General features: G+C 44.0%; 1 protein-coding gene across 1 annotated transcript in view; it reads left to right on the top strand.

Moving 5' to 3' along the window:
* Positions 1 to 25,874, top strand: part of LOC116375209 (VPS10 domain-containing receptor SorCS3-like) — a 218,950-nt gene that overhangs the window by 147,497 nt on the left and 45,579 nt on the right. The window contains exons 5-7 of the mRNA XM_031831344.1: positions 17,894 to 17,961; positions 19,597 to 19,661; positions 21,080 to 21,198. Of these exons, the coding sequence (XP_031687204.1) occupies positions 17,894 to 17,961; positions 19,597 to 19,661; positions 21,080 to 21,198 (252 nt within the window). The remainder of the gene's footprint in view (positions 1 to 17,893; positions 17,962 to 19,596; positions 19,662 to 21,079; positions 21,199 to 25,874) is intronic.

Genomic DNA, 25,874 nt, shown 5'->3' with positions numbered 1-25,874 from the left:
CCTGCTGAGGATACACCTGGAGAAGGTGTTGTGGAGGGGGGGGTCTTCCTGCTGAGGATAAACCTGGAGAAGGTGTTGTGGAGGGGGGGGGGGGGGTCTTCCTGCTGAGGATAAACCTGGAGAAGGTGTTGTGGAGGGGGGGGGGTCTTCCTGCTGAGGATAAACCTGGAGAAGGTGTTGTGGAGGGGGGGGGGGGTCTTCCTGCTGAGGATAAAGCTGGAGAAGGTGTTGTGGAGGGGGTTCTTCCTGGTGAGGATCAAGCTGGAGAAGGTGTTGTGGAGGGGGGTCTTCCTGGTGAGGATAAAGCTGGAGAAGGTGTTGTGGGGGGGGGGGGGTCTTCCTGCTGAGGAAAAAGCTGGAGAATGTGTTGTGGGGGGGGGTTCTTCCTGCTGAGGAAAAAGCTGGAGAATGTGTTGTGGAGGGGGGTCTTCCTGTTCAGGATAAAGCTGGAGAAAGTGTTTTGCAGTGTGGTCTTCCTGCTGACGATAAAGCTGGAGAATGTGTTGTGGAGGGGGGGGGGGGGGGGTGTCTTCCTGCTAACGATAAAGCTGGAGAAGGTGTTGTGGAGGGGGGGGGGATCTTCCTGCTGAGGATCAAGCTGGAGAAGATGTTGTGGAGGGGGGGGTCTTCCTGCTGAGGATAAAGCTGGAGAAGGTGTTGTGGAGGGGGATATTCCTGGTGACGATAAGCTGGAGAATGTGTTGTGGAGGGGGGGGGGGTGTCTTCCTGCTGACGATAAAGCTGGAGATGGTGTTGTGGAGGGGGGGGGGGATCTTCCTGCTGAGGATCAAGCTGGAGAAGATGTTGTGGAGGGGGGGGATCTTCCTGCTGAGGATCAAGCTGGAGAAGGTGTTGTGGAGGGGGGGTCTTCCTGCTGAGGATAAAGCTGTAGAATGTTTTGTGGAGGGGGGGGGGGGGTTCTTCCTGCTGAGGGTAAAGCTGGAGAAGGTGTTGTGGAGGGGGGTCTTCCTGGTGAGGATAAAGCTGGAGAATGTGTTGTGGAGGGGGGGGGGGGTTCTTCCTGCTGAGGATAAAGCTGGAGAAGGTGTTGTGGAGGGGGATATTCCTGGTGACGATAAAGCTGGAGAATGTGTTGTGGAGGGGGGGGGGTGTCTTCCTGCTGACGATAAAGCTGGAGATGGTGTTGTGGAGGGGGGGGGGGGATCTTCCTGCTGAGGATCAAGCTGGAGAAGATGTTGTGGAGGGGTGTCTTCCTGCTGAGGATAAAGCTGTAGAATGTGTTGTGGAGGGGGGGGGGTTCTTCCTGCTGAGGATAAAGCTGGAGAAGGTGTTGTGGAGGGGGGTCTTCCTGGTGAGGATAAAGCTGGAGAATGTGTTGTGGAGGGGGGGGGGGTTCTTCCTGCTGAGGATAAAGCTGGAGATGATGTTGTGGAGGGGGGGTCTTCCTGCTGAGGATAAAGCTGGAGAATGTGTTGTGGAGGGGGGGTCTTCCTGCTGAGGATAAAGCTGGAGAATGTGTTGTGGAGGGGGGGGGGTTCTTCCTGCTGAGGATACACCTGGAGAAGGTGTTGTGGAGGGGGGGGTCTTCCTGCTGAGGATAAACCTGGAGAAGGTGTTGTGGAGGGGGGGGGTCTTCCTGCTGAGGATAAACCTGGAGAAGGTGTTGTGGAGGGGGGGGGGGGTCTTCCTGCTGAGGATAAACCTGGAGAAGGTGTTGTGGAGGGGGGGGGGGTCTTCCTGCTGAGGATAAAGCTGGAGAAGGTGTTGTGGGGGGGGTTCTTCCTGGTGAGGATCAAGCTGGAGAAGGTGTTGTGGAGGGGGGTCTTCCTGGTGAGGATAAAGCTGGAGAAGGTGTTGTGGGGGGGTCTTCCTGCTGAGGAAAACGCTGGAGAATGTGTTGTGGGGGGGTGGTCTTTCTGCTGAGGAAAAAGCTGGAGAATGTGTTGTGGAGGGGGGTCTTCCTGTTCAGGATAAAGCTGGAGAAAGTGTTTTGCAGTGTGGTCTTCCTGCTGACGATAAAGCTGGAGAATGTGTTGTGGAGGGGGGGGTGTCTTCCTGCTGACGATAGTGCTGGAGAAGGTGTTGTGGAGGGGGGGGGATCTTCCTGCTGAGGATCAAGCTGGAGAAGATGTTGTGGAGGGGGGGTCTTCCTGCTGAGGATAAAGCTGGAGAAGGTGTTGTGGAGGGGGATATTCCTGGTGACGATAAAGCTGGAGAATGTGTTGTGGAGGGGGGGGGGGTTCTTCCTGCTCAGGGTAAAGCTGGAGAAAGTGTTTTGCAGTGTGGTCTTCCTGCTGAGGATAAAGCTGGAGAATGTGCTGTGGAGGTGGGTCTTCCTGCTGAGGATAAAGCTGGAGAATGTGCTGTGGAGGGGGTCTTCCTGATGGTGATAAACCTGGAGAAGGTATTGTGGAGTGGGGGGGGGATCTTCCTGCTGAGGATAAATCTGGAGAAGGTGTTGTGGAGGGGGTCTTCCTGCTGAGGATACATCTGGAGGTGTTTGTTTGGAGGATGTATCCCTTGTCACAATTGCAGATGGATGGAGGTGTGCTGTTAAATAGAGAAAGGAGGAAGGAGACCATGTGCCAACATCAAGGAAACAGATTCTTGTGTTTGAGAAACACAACTTTTTGTCGTTGCTCGGCCTTTCTTGCCATACACCTGTGTTCCTTTGGTGATAGGATGGAGGTGTGACATCCTTTTGGTTTTTCATCATGTGATGGCCAATTTATATTGAGTTTAAAGCCCCAGCTGATGGACTGCCTCTTCAATTCACACCACAGATTGTAACCACCATGTAACCAACCATTAATGAATTTTCATGTGTGCTTGAGATTACTATCTTACTAGAGATCCACTTGCGGCCAAGTTTCAGCCTCCAGGCAGAGACAAACATGTTTTTTGCTACAATGTCCTGATACTGGGTAAGGTTCATGATGCGCTGACCTTAACAAGGACCACAGGACCAGTGGAAGACAAATATCCCCATCACATCAAAGATCCACCACCATATTTTACAGGTATGGGGTTCTTCTCTTCATATGCATCTTTCTTTAGACACCAAACCCACTATTTGTGTATATGGCCAAAGACCTTATTTACATCTTATCCAACAAATGTAAATGCCTAGAGATTGCTAAATTGAAATGGCACCTGAATTGGAAGCTGTGCTACGGTCAGATGACATGAACATTTAGCTCATTAGCCATGCAAACCATATCATCTATATATTTTTTTCATTGCTCAGTATTTTGTATGATGTTGAATATAGAATTTTTTGATCATCTTTCTCAAAAGGTGTCAAATACTTTGGAACTGACTGTATGTGGGTATGACATCCTTTTGTCTTTTTACAATGGGCATCTTCTGTATTGCATTCCAAGCCCCAGTTGCAAGGCTAAGCCAGGCTACCTTCATACAGATACTGGGTTATTGGGTATTGGGTTATGTCTTACGAGTAGCCCTCCTTGCCCTTGGTGAAGACCACACGTCCACAGGGTGTATTTAGAATTCCTATCCACTCACCTGAAGGCTTTGATATTTCAGGATCGTCATAACCTTTATGTGGGGGAGCTGTCAGTTTATTGGTATTCTGCTGTCAATTCATGTGGGTGGGATACGGTGTGTGTGTGTAGAAGGGTGTGTGTGTGTGACAGGGAGTGGGAGAGAAGATGATTAATTAAAGTTTGTTTACCTGGGGCCTCCAGAATATTCTCACTTCTTTCCCACAGTTTACCCTCCAAACCCCCAACTATCTGAGATCTCTTTGACACTGGGTCAAAATCGCCTAATTTTAATGAAACATATTGGCCCATATTACAGTGACAGTGAGGGAGAAAACACGGTTTGCATACGTCCCTTCCCTGAACTTGCACTGATGGTGATCTGACACTTTATTACACTTCTCCCACTCCCTCTCTTGTTTCACCCTGTCCCTGCCTTTTGATTCCCCCTCTTCTCCTCCGTCACAGACAGAAGTCAGAGTGTGTATCTCAGTATCTCGGCCAGGGACAAGGCTGACATTTACCTTTACAAATAGGATCAGCTGGGTATCAGTGCCAGAGCTGCCATCCTTGCAGCATATTTCTGTGGGGAAGAAGTAATAGTCGACGTGATGGATTCTGCCTTTTGCTGCCTTTCGCCTCCTAACTACAGTCCAACAGTCTCGTTCTGTGGCCGGCTCCACTTTCAAATATCACTAACATGACCCGGTCTGCATTTTTTTCTTGTTTATCAGTATAATAAAGTCTCTCTCTGAGGGAGAGTGATAGTGAAAGGGATGGTCATTTGGAAACCATTAGTGTTTATGGTCATTTGAAGCTGCCAGCCAACAGTATTGGTTTCCTCATCATCTGTTAGAAATAGGGGATTATCAAAGCAGCTTCCTCTTTCAGTGGAATGTTGATGTGGACTGGAGTTGGTCTATACTGGAGTTGGACTATACTGGAGTTGGTCTATACTGGAGTTGGACTATACTGGAGTTGGACTATACTGGAGTTGGTCTATACTGGAGTTGGTCTATACTGGAGTTGGTCTATACTGGAGTTGGACTATACTGGAGTTGGACTATACTGGAGTTGGTCTATACTGGAGTTGGACTATACTGGAGTTGGTCTATACTGGAGTTGGACTATACTGGAGTTGGTCTATACTGGAGTTGGTCTATACTGGAGTTGGACTATACTGGAGTTGGTCTATACTGGAGTTGGACTATACTGGAGTTGGTCTATACTGGAGTTGGTCTATACTGGAGTTGGTCTATACTGGAGTTGGTCTATACTGGAGTTGGTCTATACTGGAGTTGGTCTATACTGGAGTTGGTCTACTGGAGTTGGACTATACTGGAGTTGGTCTATACTGGAGTTGGTCTATACTGGAGTTGGTCTATACTGGAGTTGGTCTATACTGGAGTTGGACTATACTGGAGTTGGACTATACTGGAGTTGGACTATACTGGAGTTGGTCTATACTGGAGTTGGTCTATACTGGAGTTGGTCTATACTGGAGTTGGTCTATACTGGAGTTGGTCTATACTGGAGTTGGACTATACTGGAGTTGGTCTATACTGGAGTTGGTCTATACTGGAGTTGGTCTATACTGGAGTTGGACTATACTGGAGTTGGACTATACTGGAGTTGGTCTATACTGGAGTTGGTCTATACTGGAGTTGGACTATACTGGAGTTGGACTATACTGGAGTTGGTCTATACTGGAGTTGGACTATACTGGAGTTGGACTATACTGGAGTTGGTCTATACTGGAGTTGGTCTATACTGGAGTTGGACTATACTGGAGTTGGTCTATACTGGAGTTGGACTATACTGGAGTTGGTCTATACTGGAGTTGGTCTATACTGGAGTTGGACTATACTGGAGTTGGACTATACTGGAGTTGGTCTATACTGGAGTTGGTCTATACTGGAGTTGGACTATACTGGAGTTGGTCTATACTGGAGTTGGTCTATACTGGAGTTGGACTATACTGGAGTTGGACTATACTGGAGTTGGACTATACTGGAGTTGGACTATACTGGAGTTGGTCTATACTGGAGTTGGACTATACTGGAGTTGGACTATACTGGAGTTGGTCTATACTGGAGTTGGACTATACTGGAGTTGGACTATACTGGAGTTGGACTATACTGGAGTTGGTCTATACTGGAGTTGGTCTATACTGGAGTTGGACTATACTGGAGTTGGTCTATACTGGAGTTGGACTATACTGGAGTTGGACTATACTGGAGTTGGACTATACTGGAGATGGTCTATACTGGAGTTGGTCTATACTGGAGTTGGACTACACTGGAGTTGCTCTATACTGGAGTTGGACTATACTTTGTCGATACAGACTACTATACTCTGTCGCAGTAGCGCAGAGTTGGTCTGTGCTAAAACTTCCAATAAGATATCAAATCTGGGCGATTCTGCCTCATACCGTAGATTTGGACAGCAAGCCAAATTGTACCCGCAAAGGTGTACTCTACATTATTGATATTACTTTTCCAGAGGGTCAATTCCAGTATATCTAGCCTGTAGTGTTATGCTACACACCTGGGAGTAATTATCTACCTTTCCCATGAGATTAATAACCAAACACAAACAAATGCCAGGAGAATACTTTTTCATTTGCATTTTCATTCGCTCTCCGCTGCAATTCCTTTCCCACATATATTCCACTTAGACATGCATTCAGTGCCAATTTTGCTTTGGATGGGAAACCTTTGATGCCCTTGAGGCTTAGAACTTATTTGTTTAATGTGGCCCGGAGATTGGCTCTTTAGGACAACATTAGTATTGTACTAATTGGAGTGTGAAATTATATGGAGTCGTCATTGCACGAAATGCCATTGCACAAATAGTGCGGAGGGAGGAACAAAGATCTATAGTTCAAAAGTGCTGCGTTCACCAGAAAAAACCTTGATGTAATTTCCCTTCCACCTACCCCCAGCTCTAGTCGTACCCCCCGTCTACTTCCCCGCATATTCCCTAATTATCGTAACTTGCCCAGGAGCCTATAAATCGGGTACAGTAGTGAAACTAAGTGTCTCATCATTATGCGGTCTCCACCTATCCTCTCTCAGAGAAAATCTACCATATGTCCTGAGGAGTAGTGGCACAATATTGATTCCGTAAGCTTTTTATGAAAGAATTATCATTAATTACGTCCTTGTGCCATTTTGTTGTCTTTGGCATAATGTGGTAAGTTGAATTACTCTACCAGTTGACTAATGGTAATGAGTGACTGAATATGACAGGGCCCATTTTGGGTTGTGTTATAATGCTGTTAGGTAATCCCATTGGAGGTCCATGGCAAGACGGTTGTCACGTTAACAACTGCATGTGCATTCATAACATGCATGTTGGGGTTTTAATATGTTCATCGTGCCACCATGGAGATATAAACCAGAACGTCTACAGTATACTGTATATAGAACTATATAGTCCCGAGCTTATTGTAAAGCTGAACTCCCCATAAGGAGAAAAAGTGCCACTGTTCCACCCAGCACAATTTGTTATTGCTTTTGTTTAGTTGAAGTAACAGAGGAGAGGAACATCCAGCATCGCAGTAAAAATAAATCCAAGTACATCATCTGCTGTTCTATTGTGCGTGCAATGATGTCAGAAAAAAACTAAACAGTATTTGTTGCTCGAAGTAACTTTGATGTTGTCATACACAATGTTTGTTTCCATGCTCAATACAATACTAAACATAAGAGTGCATGGGATATGCCATATTGAAAGGTTGATGTTGCTATATAGTATTTTGTACGGCAGACTACTAAACGATAGGTTCGTATCTAAATCTGGAATGACGTAACTGCCATGTCCATTTGCAACATTACAAATGGTACAGCCTACTTTGTAGTGTACCAGTTTGTGTGATGCAGGTCATTGCTGGAAGGGAATATCCTCTGAAACCCAATAGGATACGACATGTTGTTCAATTGTACGGTACACTAACTTAGAGAGCAATGTGACCTGGAAGTATAAGAATAGTGGTTTTAAGAAACAACAGTGTGCATTTTGGATGGGGAGCAAATTAAAGTCATGGGGGCTAAATAATGAAAGAGGGAACAGCCTGAAATGTACATTGTACCTTTTGTCTCTCATCCTGAGTAGAGTGATAGATGGACCCCTATCCCCCCTCCCCCTCCTCCTATCATCCTCTCTCTGTTATTCAGATAAAGTCATGAACCGGAGTTGAGTTCAACCCAGAGCAAACCATACACTTCAAGGGCATGTGAACATTTCTGAAGGATAGTTTGTTGGCTTCTCCTGGTTTCACAGAGAGCATACTGAAGAGGTGTGGCCCACATCTGGACAAACCCATCGTCAGTCTATCAGGGTTTTAGGATTTGGAGGTATAATCAGTCTGGAGAGAGAGGCAGGCTGGGAAATGAGAAAATCATTTCCTCTGTTGAGGAAAATGGGCACATAACTTTTGTGGCAGAACTAAGTTGTGTAAACTGAGAAGGCTCAGGGAGAGGTAAAATGTTGCTAATCGCTAAGGTGTTATATCATCAAAATAACATGTGGTCGTTCTCTTGACACTTTCTACCTCATTAACCTTGTGGATTAGGTTTCTCCAACATTTGTTGCTTGCCATTGTTTTTGCTTTTCAAAACACTCAGGCCACAAATATATGTAACGAATGATGGCTGTTGGCATTTAGCTGAATGGATCATTTTTCTCCATTCCATTCTCCCAGGGGGGCAGCTACCAAAAACAAATCAGGAAATGGTAGGAATCAGCCTTGTTGAGCGTGCCACACAGTCCCTCCAGTCCTTCTTTAAGCAAACACTGCTTGACTAAATCCACCCTAATGATGCAAATGTATGTAATTAATTACTTTCTACACAGAATTGTATCGCCACTAAACGTTAGCCCAAATGCAACGAGGGACATCTGTCTCAATAACGTATGCAGAGCGAGAAAATACGTTTAAAAAATGGGTTTTTCTGTCTTCATTTGAATTAAATTGACTGTTTCAAAATGCATAAAACTTCTATTCTGTGGTAATAATAGTAATATGTGGGATATTGCCTGTTTGTGGATGGGTTTCAGCTCTTGTCGTTGGAGGAGTCTCCTTCAGATAAGCTGGTTTAAATCAATCCTTGTCTGATAGGAGTCAGTGAATTTATAAATCCCAGAGCGCTTTCACTTACAGGATCATCTCTTGTCATTGTAATCCGCGGCTGACACCTTTCTGCTGCTCAATACTGATTTTTCATTCTAAAACCTCCCGTTTCTGTCATCGACAAGACTTAAATAGATGCACTATAGTACAGACAGAGAGAGCAGTAAACAATTTTTCTGATTAAGGAGATTGTGTTGTGTTATCAGAAGCAACAACATCTGCCCTTTTTGTGTGTTCCCGGACCTGTAGCCAGGTAGTAAAAGTTTAGTATCCAACTGTGGTTGTATTATATAATGCGGTGCAGACCCTGCAATGGAACACACTGTATGACAAAATGACTTCCTTATGTCAGCAGTTTCACTCCTCCTCATAAATTGATCCTGGAAGGTGATGTTGATCTTGAGCCAAAATGGCCTCCACAGTCTCCAACACCGCAGTGCATAGGCCCACTTGGTCATGATCCGACCAGCAAGGTGCTGTGGAGTCTGACCCCAAAATGGTTCCTCCACAATAAAAACACACTCCTGTCTATTAATTTACTAACAGTATGTGCTGATCTAAATCCAAAATGGCCTCCACCACCACTGCAGTGTCTCCCTTCTCCCATCCCCCTTAAACCTGGATGAGACCCTGCAAGGTATTGCTGGTCCAGAGATAAAATGGCTGCTCCGCCTCCTCCTCCACTGTGGTGCATTTCTCAGCTCAATGCCCCTCCAGATGGCAGGTATCTTTAGTGCTCAGCCCATTTGTCAGCTGAAGCTGCAACAAGTCGGCTCCCCTTGTGTTTCACTGGACCCAGCAGGTCCTCTCAGGACACCTTTAATTTACTTTAATTTGAAACACACTGTCATGACAATGACAATGCAGACCTCCATTTTGCCTTTAACAATGGACTAATAAGTGCCCATATTGCCTTTAGCAGTGAACTAATAGTGTCATTTTCTCTGCGTTTACCTCATAGCACTTCACAGCGCAATTATGCCTAATTGGATAACAATGCAGACATATCGAGCCTAAGTACTTAGTTGGGTATTATTAATTAGCATTGTGAATCACCACATTTTTTTTCACAGTCTAGACATGCAAAAGTAATGTACTTGCTTACACATCCACACACATTATTCAAACACAACATGGACCTTTTTAAAATATCTTTACACACCACTAAACTACACCAATAAAAGGTGGATGGGTTTCTAGGTGGAGGTTATTGTTGATGAGTTTGCAGAGCGAATCCAACCGAGCAGAATAGATGACTGAGCTCAACAGCCATCATTCCTCCCCACCAGAGATGACACATTTGGTGACATTGTGAACCAAAGCAGTTCAGGGCCGTTTTAACGCTGCTATCATTTGTTATTGTACAGCGGTAGTGCAGATGTTTGCCCCATTAAGATCCAAGGGGACGGTGGTGGGTAATACGTCACCGTAATGCGAGAGGGAATTGGTATTGGTTTTACAGTAAAGTGGACTCCATTAGAGTTTGAAGTTCATCTCATGAGATAATTGTTTTATTTGGCATGTGTATACTACTAGCAACTTTAGATTTTCCGCTTACATGTTTAGTGATACGGTATGCTATATGAGAATACATGCTGTTGCCATGGTTGCGTGTTTCATTTTTATGTGTCATCAAACTCTGAAGATTATTACTTTCTAGGTTAATTCATGCTGTGCTGTAATATGTATTACAGGTCTATAAGTCTGTAAGACTGGGATTTAAACATTATGCAATTGATTTTGACACATCAGCCTACACAATATTATTACTTCAGTGACATCATGGCACCCAACAAACGCGATGGTCATCCATACAGTATCATCAGGTCTAATTCCATTTCCAGTATTGTTCATCAGTTTCAAACATAACTGTCAAATGAACTACATCATTCTCTGGAGTTCATTACAGAGTATCAGCTCTACTGTACAGTATAAGGACATAGTATACATCCCAAAAGGCACCATATTCCTCATGGAGCTCTGGTCAAAAGTAGTCCACTATGTAGGGAATAGGGTGCTGTTTTGGACTGAACACAGTCTTATTTCTATAGAACATACAAGGGGTGACAAGTGATGCAGTAGATTGTGCTCCGGATCAGAGACCTCTTATTCCCCAACACCCAGGCAGTTCAAACAATCCAGATGGTTCATTTGCATACACTTTCACATACTCCCCCCATAGGATCATCTCCAGCACCACCGCGTTGCGTTCTCCTGGCTCCATAAATTTCAGAAGAAGTTGTCCTATCACCTCCTCTTCCGCTCTAGTCAGAGCCAAGGCACTGTCAACCTGTGCGGTTTGATTTAGAGCATTGTACATAAATGCTTAAGGAATTCATATGAGACTTAATTAGGTGTTGTAAAAGTGACTTATAGTAATTGTTCAGGACACAGGGTCTATAACACGCCATTACCATTTCCATAGCTCCACATGTCCGATTTCAGTTGGGAGGAGATTCTGCCATTATGTATTAGGGTGCTATTGGTGGTGATAAAGGACCAATCCAGTCAAAAACGTGATTTATCTATGTTTTATATATACAGTATGTCCACGCTATTGAATAATACTGTGAAATTGTGATAATGTCCAATTAATGTAAGAGCTGTTTCAATAGACTTCCTGAAACTTAAGCACGTTGTGGTGGAATGGAGTTTTGGCCTTCCTGGTGACATTGACATAAAATGGCTGCATTGGACCGTTAATGAATGAGGATGTTTTGGTGGCGAAAGAGAGGTCAGTTGTGATATCTAGCTTCCAGGGTTCAGATGAAGAAAGGCAGTAGGATAGATAATAAGAACCTCAGATAACCTTTCTGTGACTGCAGTCTTGTTTTTCCTACATATCTTTGACCACAGGAGCAAGAACATTAGTGAAACAAATATTTAAGTTTAATAGCTAAAGTTTAATGAAACCCAAAAACAACTGAAGTATGTAGCCTAAAGTACGGCACCATCAAACTTAACAATCAAATACTATTGGCTTGAAATCCAATTTTAGATCCTTCTAAAAGTGATCTCCTACTCTATGAAGTCAATCAAACACGTACAGTTGATTGTTGCCCTGCATCATATGTGACCAACCGGGTCGATTCGGTCTTATGTAGCAACATTTGAAATTGTGTTTTTTACATTGCTTAAAAGTAGAGACTCAGACCTAGAAAATGGTATATCATAGACTACAGAGGAACATTGGGAAAATAATTATGCTTTGAATGGTGATAAACTTGTAACCTCACTTTTGAGAAAATGGCCCTTGAATCTTTTTGTACCTAATGGAGAACTTTTCTTTGTCTACATCCATTCAGCACTGTTCACACCCTTTTAAGCTTTAGCCCCAACCATCTCTTTAAGGATTCACATGTGAGGCTGTGTGCTAATCAACGAATGATTTCAAGACTAATGGCTGGCTTATACAACATGTGTGTTTCTAAATTTAAGTGTGTGCTCTGGGCGAGTGTGCTCTGGGCATTCGTAAACTCAGAGCGTTGTAAACTCAGAGTGTTGTCAGATTGTCCGTTTGTAAATTCAGAGCATTTTGCTCTCGGAGAGCACACTGGACACTCTGGCTGAAAAGTAGGGATGATCCAAGAGTTCTGACCTAACAACAGCGGTCAATCACCAAAGCTAACTGGCTACCGAAGGCATTTCTGCCAAAAAAACATTTAGATTAAAAAAGGTTTACGTTCAAATAGTGCTACTGTGAAGTAGTGATGCCATAGTAAGCCAAGTTTCTTGAAACGAGTCACATATTTGAAAGTATTGTTCAGGCTTTAACTCACTTATGTAGCCTGAAGTACGGCACCAACATGACAATCCCTGATACTATTAGCTTGAAATCCCATTTTAGTTCCTTCTATACTTGATCTGCTTCTGTATAAAGTTAATAAATATGAGTTGCCCTGTAGCACACTGTAAATGAAGTGTCCTGTTACTAATATGAAGCACAAGTCAAACACATTCTGCTATCTGCCTTGCAAATGACTGCCATTTTAGCCCAGGGCTCATCCAGAGCTCACAGTAGGCTAAACATTCACAAGACCCAGACTGTTGTCAAATGATGCCACTCTGTTTCCTCTGTCAATCAGGACCCAGACATGACGGACAGAATGACAGTCATCTTAGTCATCATCTCATATCCACTACCATAATGAATAGGTAGTGATAGTACAGTGTTCAAAAGCATGTGTTGGTGAAATAATGTACTGTATCTATGTACAGCTACTAAAAGAGACCATGTTGAAGGGATGGCTATCAAGATTGACCACATACTGTATACAGTAGTACAGATTTTATACAGGTTCACTTTGGCCAAGACACTGTCATTGTGTCCAAGACACTGTCAGACTGGTGAAAACACTATCAGACTGGCCAATACAATTTCAGACGTGCCAAGACACTGTCATACTGGCCAATAGACTGTCATACGCTCTGTGCTAAGAGGTGATGAACTTTACCTTGTGGAGACATGACTTACAGCTTTTGATGTATCAGTCACAGAAATATGCTCATTTTCACTCATAAAAAATCACCTCCAGATATGACATTGAATATTTTTATCTAAATAATATCAGTCATATGGACAATGGTAAAATAAAGCCCATTTATTCCTTCCCTTAATGACAAAGGCATAAGATTTAAGATGGCGCTGGAGAGGATGGCTGACGTTCTACATACTCCTAACCAGCGCTATTTAAAAAAAATGTTTTGCATTGTTTGTAACTTATTTTTTTACTTATTTTGTACACAATGACCGAAAATAACTTCTGGACATCAGACCAACGATTACTCACCTCGTAGTGGAAGAAGCTATTTCCTTTTATGAGTCTGGCGAGAAGGATATACTGCTTTCCCAGGAACAGGCCCAAATCTCTGTCATTTGCGTGAATAAAAGACGGAGAAAAAGGGGGTGGAGGTCGGGCTGCTTCTGAGAATCCGTAGGCGAGCGAGTAAACTCCCATTGCCATCTGTTCTATTGACCAATGTGCAATCATTGGAAAATAAAATCGATGACCTACGATCAAGATTATCCTACCAACGGGACATTAAAAACGGTAACATCTTGTGTTTCACCAAGTCGTGGCTGAACGACAACATGGATAATGTAGAGCTGGGGGAATTTTCCATGCACCGGCAGAACAGAGAAGCTACATCTGGTAAGATGCAGGGTGGGGGTGTGTGTCTATTTGTCAATAACAGCTGGTGCTTTATGGCTAATATTAAAGAACTCTCGAGGTATTGCTTGCCTTGAAAAAAACTCTCGACCACCTTTACTTCACACACAGAGATGCATATAAAGCTCTCCCCCACCATCCATTTGGAAAATCTGATTCCTGCTTACAAGCAAAAACTAAAGCAGGAAGTACCAGTAACTCAATACGGAAGTGGTCAGATGACGCGGACGCTACGCTACAGGACTGTTTTGCCAGCACAGACTGGAATATGTTCTGGGATTCATCCAATGGCATTGAGGAGTATACCACCTCAGTCATTGGCTTCATCAATAAGTGCATCAATGACGTCATCCCCACAGTGACCGTGCGTACATATCCCAACCAGAAGCAATGGAATACAGGTAACATCCGCATCGAGCTAAAGGCTAGAGATGCCACTTTCAAGGAGCTGGACACTAATCCAGACGATTCTAAGAAATCCTGCTATGCCCTCAGACGAACCATCAAACAAGCAAAGCGTCAATACAGGATTAAGATGGAATCATATTACACCGGCTCTGACGCTCGTCAGATGTGGCAGGGTTTGAAAACTATTACGGACTACAAAGGGAAACCCAGACACAAGCTGCCCAGTGACGCAATCCTAACGGTCGAGCTAAATGCCTATTATGCTCACTTCGAGGAAAGCAACACTGAAGCATGCACAAGAGCAGCAGCTGTTCTGGCTGAATGTGTGATGATGCTCACAGTAGCCGATGTGAGCAAGACCTTTAAACAAGTCAACATGTACTCAAAGTATGCGCTGACCAACTGGAAAGTGTCTACACTGTCACTGACATTTTCAACCTCTCCCTGACCGTGTCTGTAATACCTACATTTTTCAAGCTGACCACCATAGTCCCTGTGCCTAAGGAAGTGAAGGTGACCTGCCTAAATGATTACCGCCCCGTAGCACTCATGTCAGTAGCCATGAAGTGCTTTGAAAAGCTGGTCTTAGCTCACATCAACAGCATCTTCCTGGATACCCTAAACCCACTCCAATTCGCATACTGCCCCAACAGATCCACAGATGGCGCAATCTCAATCGCACTCCACACGGCCCTTCTCCACCTGGACAAAAGGAACACCTATGTGAGAATGCTGTTCATGTGACTACAGCTCAGCATTCAACACCATAGTATCCACGGAGCTCATCACTAAACTAAGGACTAAACACCTCCCTCTGCAACTGGATCCTGGACTTCTTGACGGGCCACCCCCAAGTGCTAAGGGTAGGCTAAGGGTCTGCCACGCTGATCCTCAACACTGGGGCCCCTCAGGGGTGTGTACTTAGTCCCATCCTGTACTCCCGGTTCACCCACGACTGCATGCCAAACACAGCTCCAACTTTGCTGATGACACACCGACAGCGATGAGACAGCCTATAGAGAGGAGGTCAGTGACCTGACAGTGTGGTGCCAGGACAACAACCTCTCGCTCAGTGTGAGCATTACAAAGGAGCTGATCGTGGACTGTAGGAAGGGCGGGATGAGCAGTCCCCCATTAACATCAACAGGGCTGTAGTGGAGCGGGTCAAGAGTTTCAAGTTCCTAGTCCACATCACCAACGAACTATCATGGTCCAAACACACTAAGACAGATGTGAAGAGGGCATGAGAATACATTTTACAGCTCAGGAGACTTGGCATGGGTCTCCAGATCTACAGCTCTACAGCTCTCCAGTTCTACAGCTGCACCATCGAGAGCATCCTGACCAGTTGCATCACCAACTTATGTCAGAGGAAAGCCCAAAACATTGTCAGAGACTCCAGTCACAAACTCCATGATAATGTTCTGCCTTTATCAGAGCGGAAATCTGACATTCAACTTCGAGGCCAACAATCATCAAACACCATCCATATTTGCTACATGCAAACAAATTGTTATGCACACACACAATAGTACCTAAACTGGCATCATCATGATCATCCTGTTATTTATCACTGGCTTGGTACCAGATCTGATCCTATAGTTAAACCATCAGTAAATAAATAGTGGTCCCAAGTCATGTTCCACCTTATTAGGATCCTGCATGTGGCAGGCAGGCGGAGCCATGTTCCTCCCAATAGCAGTCTGTGGTGGCAGGCAGGCTGAGCCAGGCAGCCGGTAGTTAGGCCGGGCTAGTCTCTTATCACTCTGGACAGTGACATACAATGCCACTGGGTGAGCTCAAGCTGCACTCATTCATCAGGCCAATGACATTTTTATTCTAAAACTCAGAGCTGTCACAAAGGGAGCTTCATAGTTTTCCACTTGCGTCAATAAATCAAAACACCTGCCGGATCCAGAGCCACTGATGAGGCCTGCCCGGCGATAGCCAAGAGACTGAGAGGAACAGCTGCCAGGGAAACTTGTCTAAATGGTGGTTGAAGGATTGAGGATAACATTTGTTGGTTGCACTCATCTATTCATGTTGACGTAGGATTTCAATTTAAATCTATATGGCGGTACGTACGTCATTGTGTTTTGAGGCTTGTTTAGCTGTGTACTTTAGAATGCAAAATGCTGACACCAACTGCAGAATTTTAAAAGTAGAACATGTGGTTTTACCAGGAAAGGATAGACGGAGAAAGGGAGTCAAGATTGTGCCTAAACTAGGTAGGTAAAAAATGTAAGCTTTTGAGAACATGTCAAGCAGACTACCGAAAACATCTGATTATGTACAAGAACAAAAACATCACAGGGCATGAGGGCGTCGCACAGCATGTGTTGTGTCTTCATCTAAAGAAGAATTTATTCTAATGTAGATTAAGGGAAAACACAGAACCTTATGTACAAACATTATAGCTGATGCATATGGTGCGTTGCGGCCCCAAAGAGTGGGCATCCAGCAGTCTGAATCACAGTCAAGGCTCAAAGATCTTATACAGGCCTTTTTTCTAGACAACAGCTTTTATATTGTCTGAAGCCAGCCAGTGAGAACGTTTACAGCTGTCAAATCATATCAAACTTTATTTGTCACATGCGCCAAATACAACAAGTGTAGACCTAGCTGTGAAATGCTTAACCATTCTTTGAACTGCACTGTTGGTTAAGAAAACATTTACCAAATAAACTAAAGTAAAAAATAAGATAAAGTAACACAATGAAATCACAATAACAAGGCTGTATACGGTGGGTACCGGTACCGAGTCAATGTGCGGGGGTACAGGTTAGTCGAGGGAATTTGTACATGTAGGTAGGAGTGAAGTTACTAAAAAAATAAATAGCGAGTAGCAGCAGTGTACAAAACAAATGGAGGGGGGGTGTCAATGTAAATAGTCCGGTGGCCATTTGATTAATAGTTCAGCAGTCTTATGACTTGGGTGTAGAAGCTGTTCAGGAGCCTTTTAGTCCTGTGCGATATCAGAGAAAACGGTCTAGGACTTGGGTGTTCTGGGGCCACTGACTCTGTCTGTAGGACTAAAATAACAATGCAAACAACCAGCAGGAAGCAACATCAGTAGCATCAATTAGTGTAATGGAACAAAATGCATCCTGTCATTATGCACCCAGGAAGTGGAAAATATAATTAGACCAATTAAATTAGGCCTTTTGCAGTACTACACCTGATCGTCAACAGGGCAATACATTTCTTTTTGGACAAGTTTGTTCTTAATTTACAGTAGCATTCTGGATTTGTATTATTCCTCTATAGGCGTTGGTTTCCATTTGTTTGATACAATACTTGATATACTGTATAAGCACTCCACTTCATTTGGTCACCAAGAATCCACCAAAGGTTTTGATGTTCGAGGAAAAGCAAACAATAATGTTGAACCTATTTTGCAGCAAACATATTGGACTTGAAGTGCTTTATCTATACCTCGTGCTAATTTAAAATTGGAAAAGGAAACAGGATAGGGCCTATATGTAATTTGGGAGCCTATATGTTAACATGAATGGTCTAAGTTATAATGATGATGTCAGTTTAAGGTAATGTCAGCCTGTCTAGAGTGTCACGCTTTATTGCCCTGGGTATGCTCTTCCCTAGCATTATCCTGCCATGACTCAAGCCCACTGTCACTTTACTTTCTGTCTTGTTTTAAGTAGACTGATATGTTCTCTATGTCTCTTTTCTTTCTCTTTTTATGTTCTTCATCACAGTTGTACGCCTCCATGGACTTTGGGAGAAAATGGCAGCTGGTTCATGAGCATGTGAACAGGTTCTACTGGTGAGTCATTCGCTTGTCTTCTTTCTTCTCATCATCTTTCGCTTCCTCTCGTCCTCTCTGTTGTCCTGATCTTTTCCTTTGTTTACTCAGACTCTCCTCACAAACTGTATTGGAGCATCACTAGCAGTGTGTGGGACATGTTGTTTGCTTTCTGCAATGCAAGAGTCTGTGAAGGATATTGATAATACGTTTCAACAAGATATCTGAATGACTGAGTGTTGCTGGTGGGAAATTCTGTGTACCATTCTGCTCATTTCCACTGTTGATATGATTGGACTGTGATAAATCTACATCCACAGTGTCACCATTTCACATTCTGCCTCTCACATGTCACATTCTGGTTCATCTTAACAATCCTTACTTTTTCATTAGGGGTTATCCATACGTGCTGTACATTCATAAAATAGGAAGATACTGTGTAATAAGTCGCCTCTCATCTAATCACGTCTGCCCTCCCCATTCTGCGGAGGTACACACTCATCACAAATGTAGCTCTGAATTTATTCTGCCTCATTGCTTTCCTTCCTAGAGATGTAGGGGATGCTGTGTGTGTGTGTGTGTGTGTGTGTGTGTGTGTGTGTGTGTGTGTGTGTGTGTGTGTGTGTGTGTGTGTGTGTGTGTGTGTGTGTGTGTGTGTGTGTGTGTGTGTGTGTGTGTGTGTGTGTGTGTGTGTGCGTGTGTAAATGTCGAGCTGCTGACAGCTTTGCCCACAGCAACTTGCATAAATCATCTAGGTAGCCTAGTGGTTTGAGCTTTGGGCCAGTAACTGAAAGATCGAATCCCCGAACAGAACAAGGTAAAAATCTGTCATTCTGAACAAGGCAGTTCCTAGGCTGTCATTGTAAATAAGAATTTGTTCTACACTGACTTGCCTACTTAACAAAAACAATATTTTCTAGTTAGTCCACTATACCCAATACAATTATATAATACAGTTCGGTGATTCTAACTTTAATTATGGGGCACAGCCTTGCCGGTGTACACTGCCAGACAATATAAATACCATAAGTAGGTTGTTGTGTATTTACACTTTTGTGACAGATACCACTTTTTGGTAAAATAACAAACCCACAGCGTCTGGTTGTTGCTGTGCGGGTTGCTAAGGGTAATGTGACATTTTGTCACACATCCCTGGGGAGAATGTCCTCACATGGGATTGTATTGCTATTTTATTGCCATCAATGTTGAGACAACGCTTACATGAGACTTCTATATATAGAGTGGAATACCTCTGCTGAGACTCATCTTCTGTTTATTGTCTTTTTCCCTCCTTCTCTTCCCTCCTCCTCTCCTCTTCATCCCTCCTTCTCTTCCCTCCTCCTCTCCTCTCCTCCTCCTCTCCTCCTCTCCTCCTCTTCCCTCCTCTTCTCCTCCTCTCCACTTCTTCCCTCCTTCATTTCCCATCTCCTCTTCTTCCCTCCTCCTCTCCTCTCCTCTCCTTCCCTCCTTAACTTCCCACCTCATCTTCTCCTCTCCTCTTTTTCCCTCCTCCTCCTCTTCTTCCTTCCTCTTTACTTCACCCAATCTTCTCCCATCCTGTTCTCCTCTTCTTCTCTCTGTCTTCCCTCCTCTTCTTCCCTTTACTTTACCCCTCCATCCTCTTCCTCCTTCCTTCTCTCCTCTTCTTTAATCCAGGTCTGTAACGGGTCTAGACAAGGAGTCAGATCTGGTTCACATGGAAGCACACACCCCCAATGGACGTGAGTAGCACTACACACACACACACACACACACACACACATACACACACACCTCCCTTTTTCTTTCTCTCTCTCTGTAACACACTGCAGAGAAATGCTCCCACATTTGCAGTCCAATTATCAGCCCACAAATGATAGAAGAGAGTGAGAGTCTGTCAAGGAATAAATTCCACCCCGGGTTTAGAGCGTTGTGTCCCAGGGGAGAGACAGTGGATTTACCCCACTGATAAATGCAGTGCATGAAACTTGATTAATATGGCCTTTCCCTCTCATCCCTCTCACCCTGGGAGGGTCAGCTCTATAACTCGCCACGGCAACGCCACCCAAGGTCATCCATAGGGGAAATTATTTATTCTAGCTATGTGCTGCTGTTGTTCGACCCCCGGAATCAGAGAGAGTTTAGTTTTCTGTACACAGAGAATGATCATCGTTGATCATGTTGAATAGTGACAAATCTACAACTTCACGTATTGCATGTATGAACCAATCACCATTATAGAATGCAAATCACAACATACTGGTCAAATTACAATTATATACATACACAGTCAGTATATTGTCAAAAGTGTAATGCTGTCTCCTCTACTGCATGTCAATCACAAACCATGCAAAAGTTCCCTCGAGTTCAATTCATACAGACATATAGCCTCGGTTTCCAGGCATCCTCACCTTCCCGAGAATAGGTGGCCTGATCCTGTGGTGGAAATTCTAACCAAAAGGAGAGAGACTCTGTATTCTTCAAAACAACCTTACTATAAGATCTGCAACAATGGAGCAGTTCACTATGCACTTCAACAGTTGTTGCAGTTGAGGCCCAACGAACAGTGTCCGGTCCCAGCTTTTATACAGAGGTACATCCTTTTTGTACATGTGGCAGTCAGCAGATAGTGTGTAAAAAGGCAATTAGTTGTCTGTGCAGATTTAGATAGCACGAGGTTGACAGCCCGAGGGCTCAACCGTCTAACTGCATTCACAACAGCAAACGCTATAATGTGCTCCTCTCTGCAAGTTTCTGTACAAGTGACTTCCTGTAGATAGTAAACCCACAGGATGCCCCATGGATCTTACGTTATACGCCCAGTCTTATGGCGAAGTCACACAAAGACAAGTTTGTATCAGGTTAGAAAAACACTACATGTAAAAAGAGACTATTCTTATGCAGTAAAACACAGGATAGAATGACTAATTATGTAATTTTCCACGATAATCCACAGCTGGATGAATCCAGATCTCCAGTAATCTCTATCTCCTCATCTGGCAGGTATACAGTATGTAACATGCCAGGTTCTAACGTGCTCAGAGATCAACAGACATATAGCCTCGGTTTCCAGGCATCCTCACATTCCCAGGAATAAGGGACATGATCCACAGCTATATTAATCCAGATCTCCAGTAATCTCTATCTCCTCATCTGGCAGGTATACAGTATGTAACATGCCAGGCTCTCACGTGCTCAGAGCTCAACAGAAACTACCCCTTCCCTGGATACATCGACATCAGTTCACTGGTGGTCCAAGATGACTATATGTTTATTCAGGTAAGGCTCTGTCTGAGGAGAATATATTGTACCATATTGTATAGGGACCATGATGCATTGCATAGGATAAGCATCGTTAGCCTTCAATATTATGGGCATTTGTTATGTGTTACGCACAACTTGGTTTGGCTAGGACTGGGAGGGGATTTGCATATTTTACAGCACCACATGCAACAACTGGTTGATCCGCAGGTTTGAGAAAATGGTATGATAAATATGAATATTTATGATTAATTGTTATGTTGACACATTGTATTAACGGCAGTATGTTCTTGATTAGGATAGATATGGGGACCATTGATAGACGCAACGTTTTTTCTTATTGTTAATTTTGCAATCAGACCCATTGACTTTTTTTCCCACATTTTGGTACGTTACAGCATTATCCTAAAATGTATTAAATCATTTTTTCCCTCATCAATCTACACACCATAACCCATAATCACAAAGCGAAAACAGGTTTGAAATTGTATTTGCAAATGTATAAAAAAAACAAAAACAGATAACTTAAACACATAAGTATTCAGACCCTTTGCCATGAGACTCGACATCGTCTCAGGTGCATCCTGTTTTTATTGATCATCATTGAGATGTTTCAACAACTTGATTGGACTCCACCTGTCGTAAATTCAATTGATTGGACATGATTTGGAAAGGCACACACCTGTCTATATAAGGTCCTACAGTTGACAGTGTATGTCAGAGCAAAAAAAGAATCAGTGAGGTCAGTTATCCGTAGAGCTCCGAGACAGGATTGTGTTGAGGCACAGGTCTGGGGAAAAGTACCAAAAATTGTCTGCAGCATTGAAGGTCCCCAAGAACACAGTGGCCTCCATCATCCTTAAATGGAGGAAGTTTGGAACCACCAAACTCTTCTTAGAGCTGGCCGCCCGGCCAAACTGAGCAATCGGGGGAGAAAGACCTTGGTGAGGGACGTGACCAAGAACCTGATGGTCACTCTGACAGAGCCCCAGTGTTCCTCTGTGGAGATGGGAGAACCTTCCAGAAGGACAACCATCTATACAGCACTCCACCAACCAGGCCTTTATATTAGAGTGGCCAGACGGAAGCCACTCCACAGTAAAAGGCACATGGCAGCCCGCTTTGGGTTTGCCAGAATACACCTAAAGGACTCTCAGAACATGAGAAACAAGAAAATCTGGCCTGATGAAACCAAGATTGAACTTTTTGGCCTGAATGCCAAGCGTCACGTCTCGAGGAAACCTGGCACGTCCCTATGGTGAAGCATGGTGGCGGCAGCATCATTCTGTGGGGATGTTTCTCAGCGGCAGGTATTGGGAGACTAGTCAGGATAGAGGGAAAACCTGCTCCAGAGCCTCAGAAGAGGGGCGAAGGTTCACCTCCAATAGGACATAAACCTTAAGCACACAGCCAAGACAATGCAGGTGTATGAATAACTATCCTCCCAATCCAATCCAGTCAAGTACAAAAAACTTTGCCATCCAAATTGAACTTCAAGGGCTGTATTTCTATTAGAACATGAGTTAGGGCCAGAAGGTTTTCCAGGTCAGGTCACATGGTCAGGGAAAATTCCTGTTCCTAACTATTTCAATTAGAGCCAAGAGTTTTCCCTTGAGAAAGGGGCTTGACCAGGAAAATTCTAGGCTCTAGTATTCTATGTAAGGAGATCCGGAAGAACTCCCAGCCCTAAACCTGATGCCTTTGAAAAACTCTGGCGTCTTGTTACAGCCTACGCAGGGCCAAGACCACTTCAAAGTAAAGTCACATTTTCAGGTAAAATACAGGTTCTACACATGATTGGCTTCATTCTGCCAGAATAATGGAAATTAAGATTTCTGGTGTCTTGCAGTGCTTGAGGCGTCACTACAGACACGGGTTCGATCCCGGGCTGTGTCACTGCCGGCTGTGTCCGAGAGAACCATGAGGCGGATTTCCTTGTCCCATCGCGCTCTAGCAACTCCTGGAGGTGGGCCAGGTGCCTGCACGCTGACTTAAGGCACCAGTTGTACGGCGTTTCCAGAAACAGCAGTGTGTCAAGAAGCAGTGTGGCTTGGCAGGGTCATGTTTCGGAGGACGCATGGCTCTCAACCTTCGCATCTCCTGAGTCTGTACGGGAGTTGCAGCGATAGGACAAGACTGAACTACCAAAAAAGAAGTTCTGTGGTCTAAGAGATCCCTCAACTATGTTTGACCACACTCATACATTTCCCTAATTAAACCCACAAATACTCAACCTAAACCTCCGACCGCATCTTCAATTCAGGGAAACTACAATGTTTTCTCGCGTTGCGTCACGATTGAATGAATTCTATGAAAGTGGGTAAGGAAAAATCAATCATCCAAATATCTTTTTCAGTTCAAAACTCCCTCCCTCCCTCCCTCCCTCCCTCCCTCCCTCCCTCCCTCCCTCCCTCCCTCCCTCCCTCCCTCCCTCCCTCCCTCCCTCCCTCCCTCCCTCCCTCCCTCCCTCCCTCCCTCCCTCCCTCCAATTGAAGTGTACTTAGAAGCACACTAAGAGGCCTAATTAGTTCTGTAATATAATAATAATCCTATTTCACCTCCCCCATTTCCAACCCAGAAAGCCAGCAGCTTGTTTTGTGGATGAATTCTTGATTAAAGACAGTACTGTGCAGCCGTCTTCATCGACCTGGCCAAGGCTTTCGACTCTGTCAATCACCGTAGTCTTATCGGCAGACTCAACAGCCTTGGTTACTCTAATGACTGCCTTACCTGGTTCACTAACTACTTCTCAAATAGTGTTCAGTGTTTCAAATCGGATGGCCTGTTTTCCGGACCTCTGACAGTCTCTATGGGGGTGCCACAGGGTTTAATTCTCGGGCTGACTCTTTTCTCTGTGTATATCAATGATGAAGCTCTTGCTGCTGGTGATTCTTTGGTCCACCTCTATGCAGACGACACAATTCTGTATACTTCTGGCCCTTCTTTGGACACTGTGTTAACAAACCTCCAAACGAGCTTCAATGCCAAACAACACTCCTTCCTTGGCCTCCAACTGCTCTTAAATGCTAGTAAAACTAAATGCATGCTCTTCAACCGATCGCTTCCCGCACCCTCCCGTCCGACTAGCATCACTACTCTGAACAGTTCTGACTTAGAATATGTGGACAACTACAAAAACATAGGTGTCTGGCTCGACCGTAAACTGTCCATCTAGACTCATATTAAGCATCTCCAATCCAAAATGTAATCTAGAATCGGCTTCCTATTTCTCAACAAAGCCTCCTTCACTCATGCTGTCAAATATACCCTAGTAAAACGGACTATCCCTCCGATCCTTGAATTCTGCAAAATAATTTACAAAATAGCCTCCAAACTCTACTCAGAAGATTGGATGCTGTCTATCACATTGCAAACAGTTTTTTCACCAAAGCCTCATATACTACCCCACCACTGCAAGCTGAATGCTCTTGTTGGCTGGTCCTCACTACATATTCATCGCCAAACCCACTTACCCCAGGTCATCTATAAGTCTTTGCTAGGTAAAGCTCTGCCTTCTCTCAGCTCACTGGCCTTTGGCCACCTTTCCTTCCAGTTCTCTGCTGCCAATGACTGGAACAAATAGAAAAAAAAACTTACACAAGACGGTTGAGCTAACGTAGGCTAATGCGATTAGCAGGAGGTTGTAAGTAACAAGACAATTTCCCAGGACATAGACATATCTAATATTGTCAGAAAGCTAAATTTATTGTTAATCTAACTGCACTGTTCATTTTACAGTAGCTATTTCAGTGCTCTAATTACAGGTTTCTAGCACTTTCTTCCCTACTCGTGGTGTTTGTACTACATAGGCTAACAGCAGCTAAGAGCTCGAGTGTTTGCTTGCCGAGGCCCTGGTATCATTAAGGATGACTTTCCTAAGACAGGCCACTGAGCATTGCTTGGGAGAGTTAAAGATTTCTCTTGACAGAAAATAATGAGGCTATTGATTGTCCTTACCAGATATTTACCCAAGTCTGCCTCCAAAACCACAAAAAGCATCAACAGGAGAGGATGTAAGAGGAGCAGTTTCCGCTGTATGCTAGCCAAGAGATGTTATTGTTATTTTCTCAATAGAAACAACTGTAAATAGGCATTTAAATGCTTCAATGTTCCTCTCTGACAATAAAGTATACAGTGGGGCAAAAAAGTATTTAGTCAGCCACCAATTGTACAAGTTCTCCCACTTAAAAAGATGAGAGAGGCCTGTAATTTGCATCATAGGTACACTTCAACTATGACAGACAAAATGAGAAAGAAAAAAATCCATAAAATCACAATTGTAGGATTTTTTATGAATTTATTTGCAAATTATGGTGGAAAATAAGTGTTTGGTCAATAATAAAAGTTTGTCTCAAAACTTTGTTATATACCCTTTGTTGGCAATGACAGAGGTCAAATGTTTTCTGTAAGTCTTCACAAGGTTTTCACACACTGTTGCTGGTATTTTGGCCTATTCCTCCATGCAGATCTCCTCTAGAGCAGTGATGTTTTGGGGCTGTTGCTGGGAAACACGGACTTTCAACTCCCTCCAAAAGATTTTTATGGGATTGAGATTTGGAGACTGGTTAGGCCACTCCAGGACCTTTAAATGCTTCTTACGAAGCGACTCCTTCGTAGCCCGGGCGGTGTGTTTGGGATCATTGTCATGCTGAAAGACCCAGCCCCGTTTCATCTTCAATGCCCTTGCTGATGGA

Source organism: Oncorhynchus kisutch, linkage group LG1 (assembly GCF_002021735.2).
Source record: "Oncorhynchus kisutch isolate 150728-3 linkage group LG1, Okis_V2, whole genome shotgun sequence".
NCBI lineage: Eukaryota > Metazoa > Chordata > Actinopteri > Salmoniformes > Salmonidae > Oncorhynchus > Oncorhynchus kisutch.
Note: the sequence above shows the minus strand (reverse complement) of the source record. Positions and strands in the feature narration are given on the sequence as shown.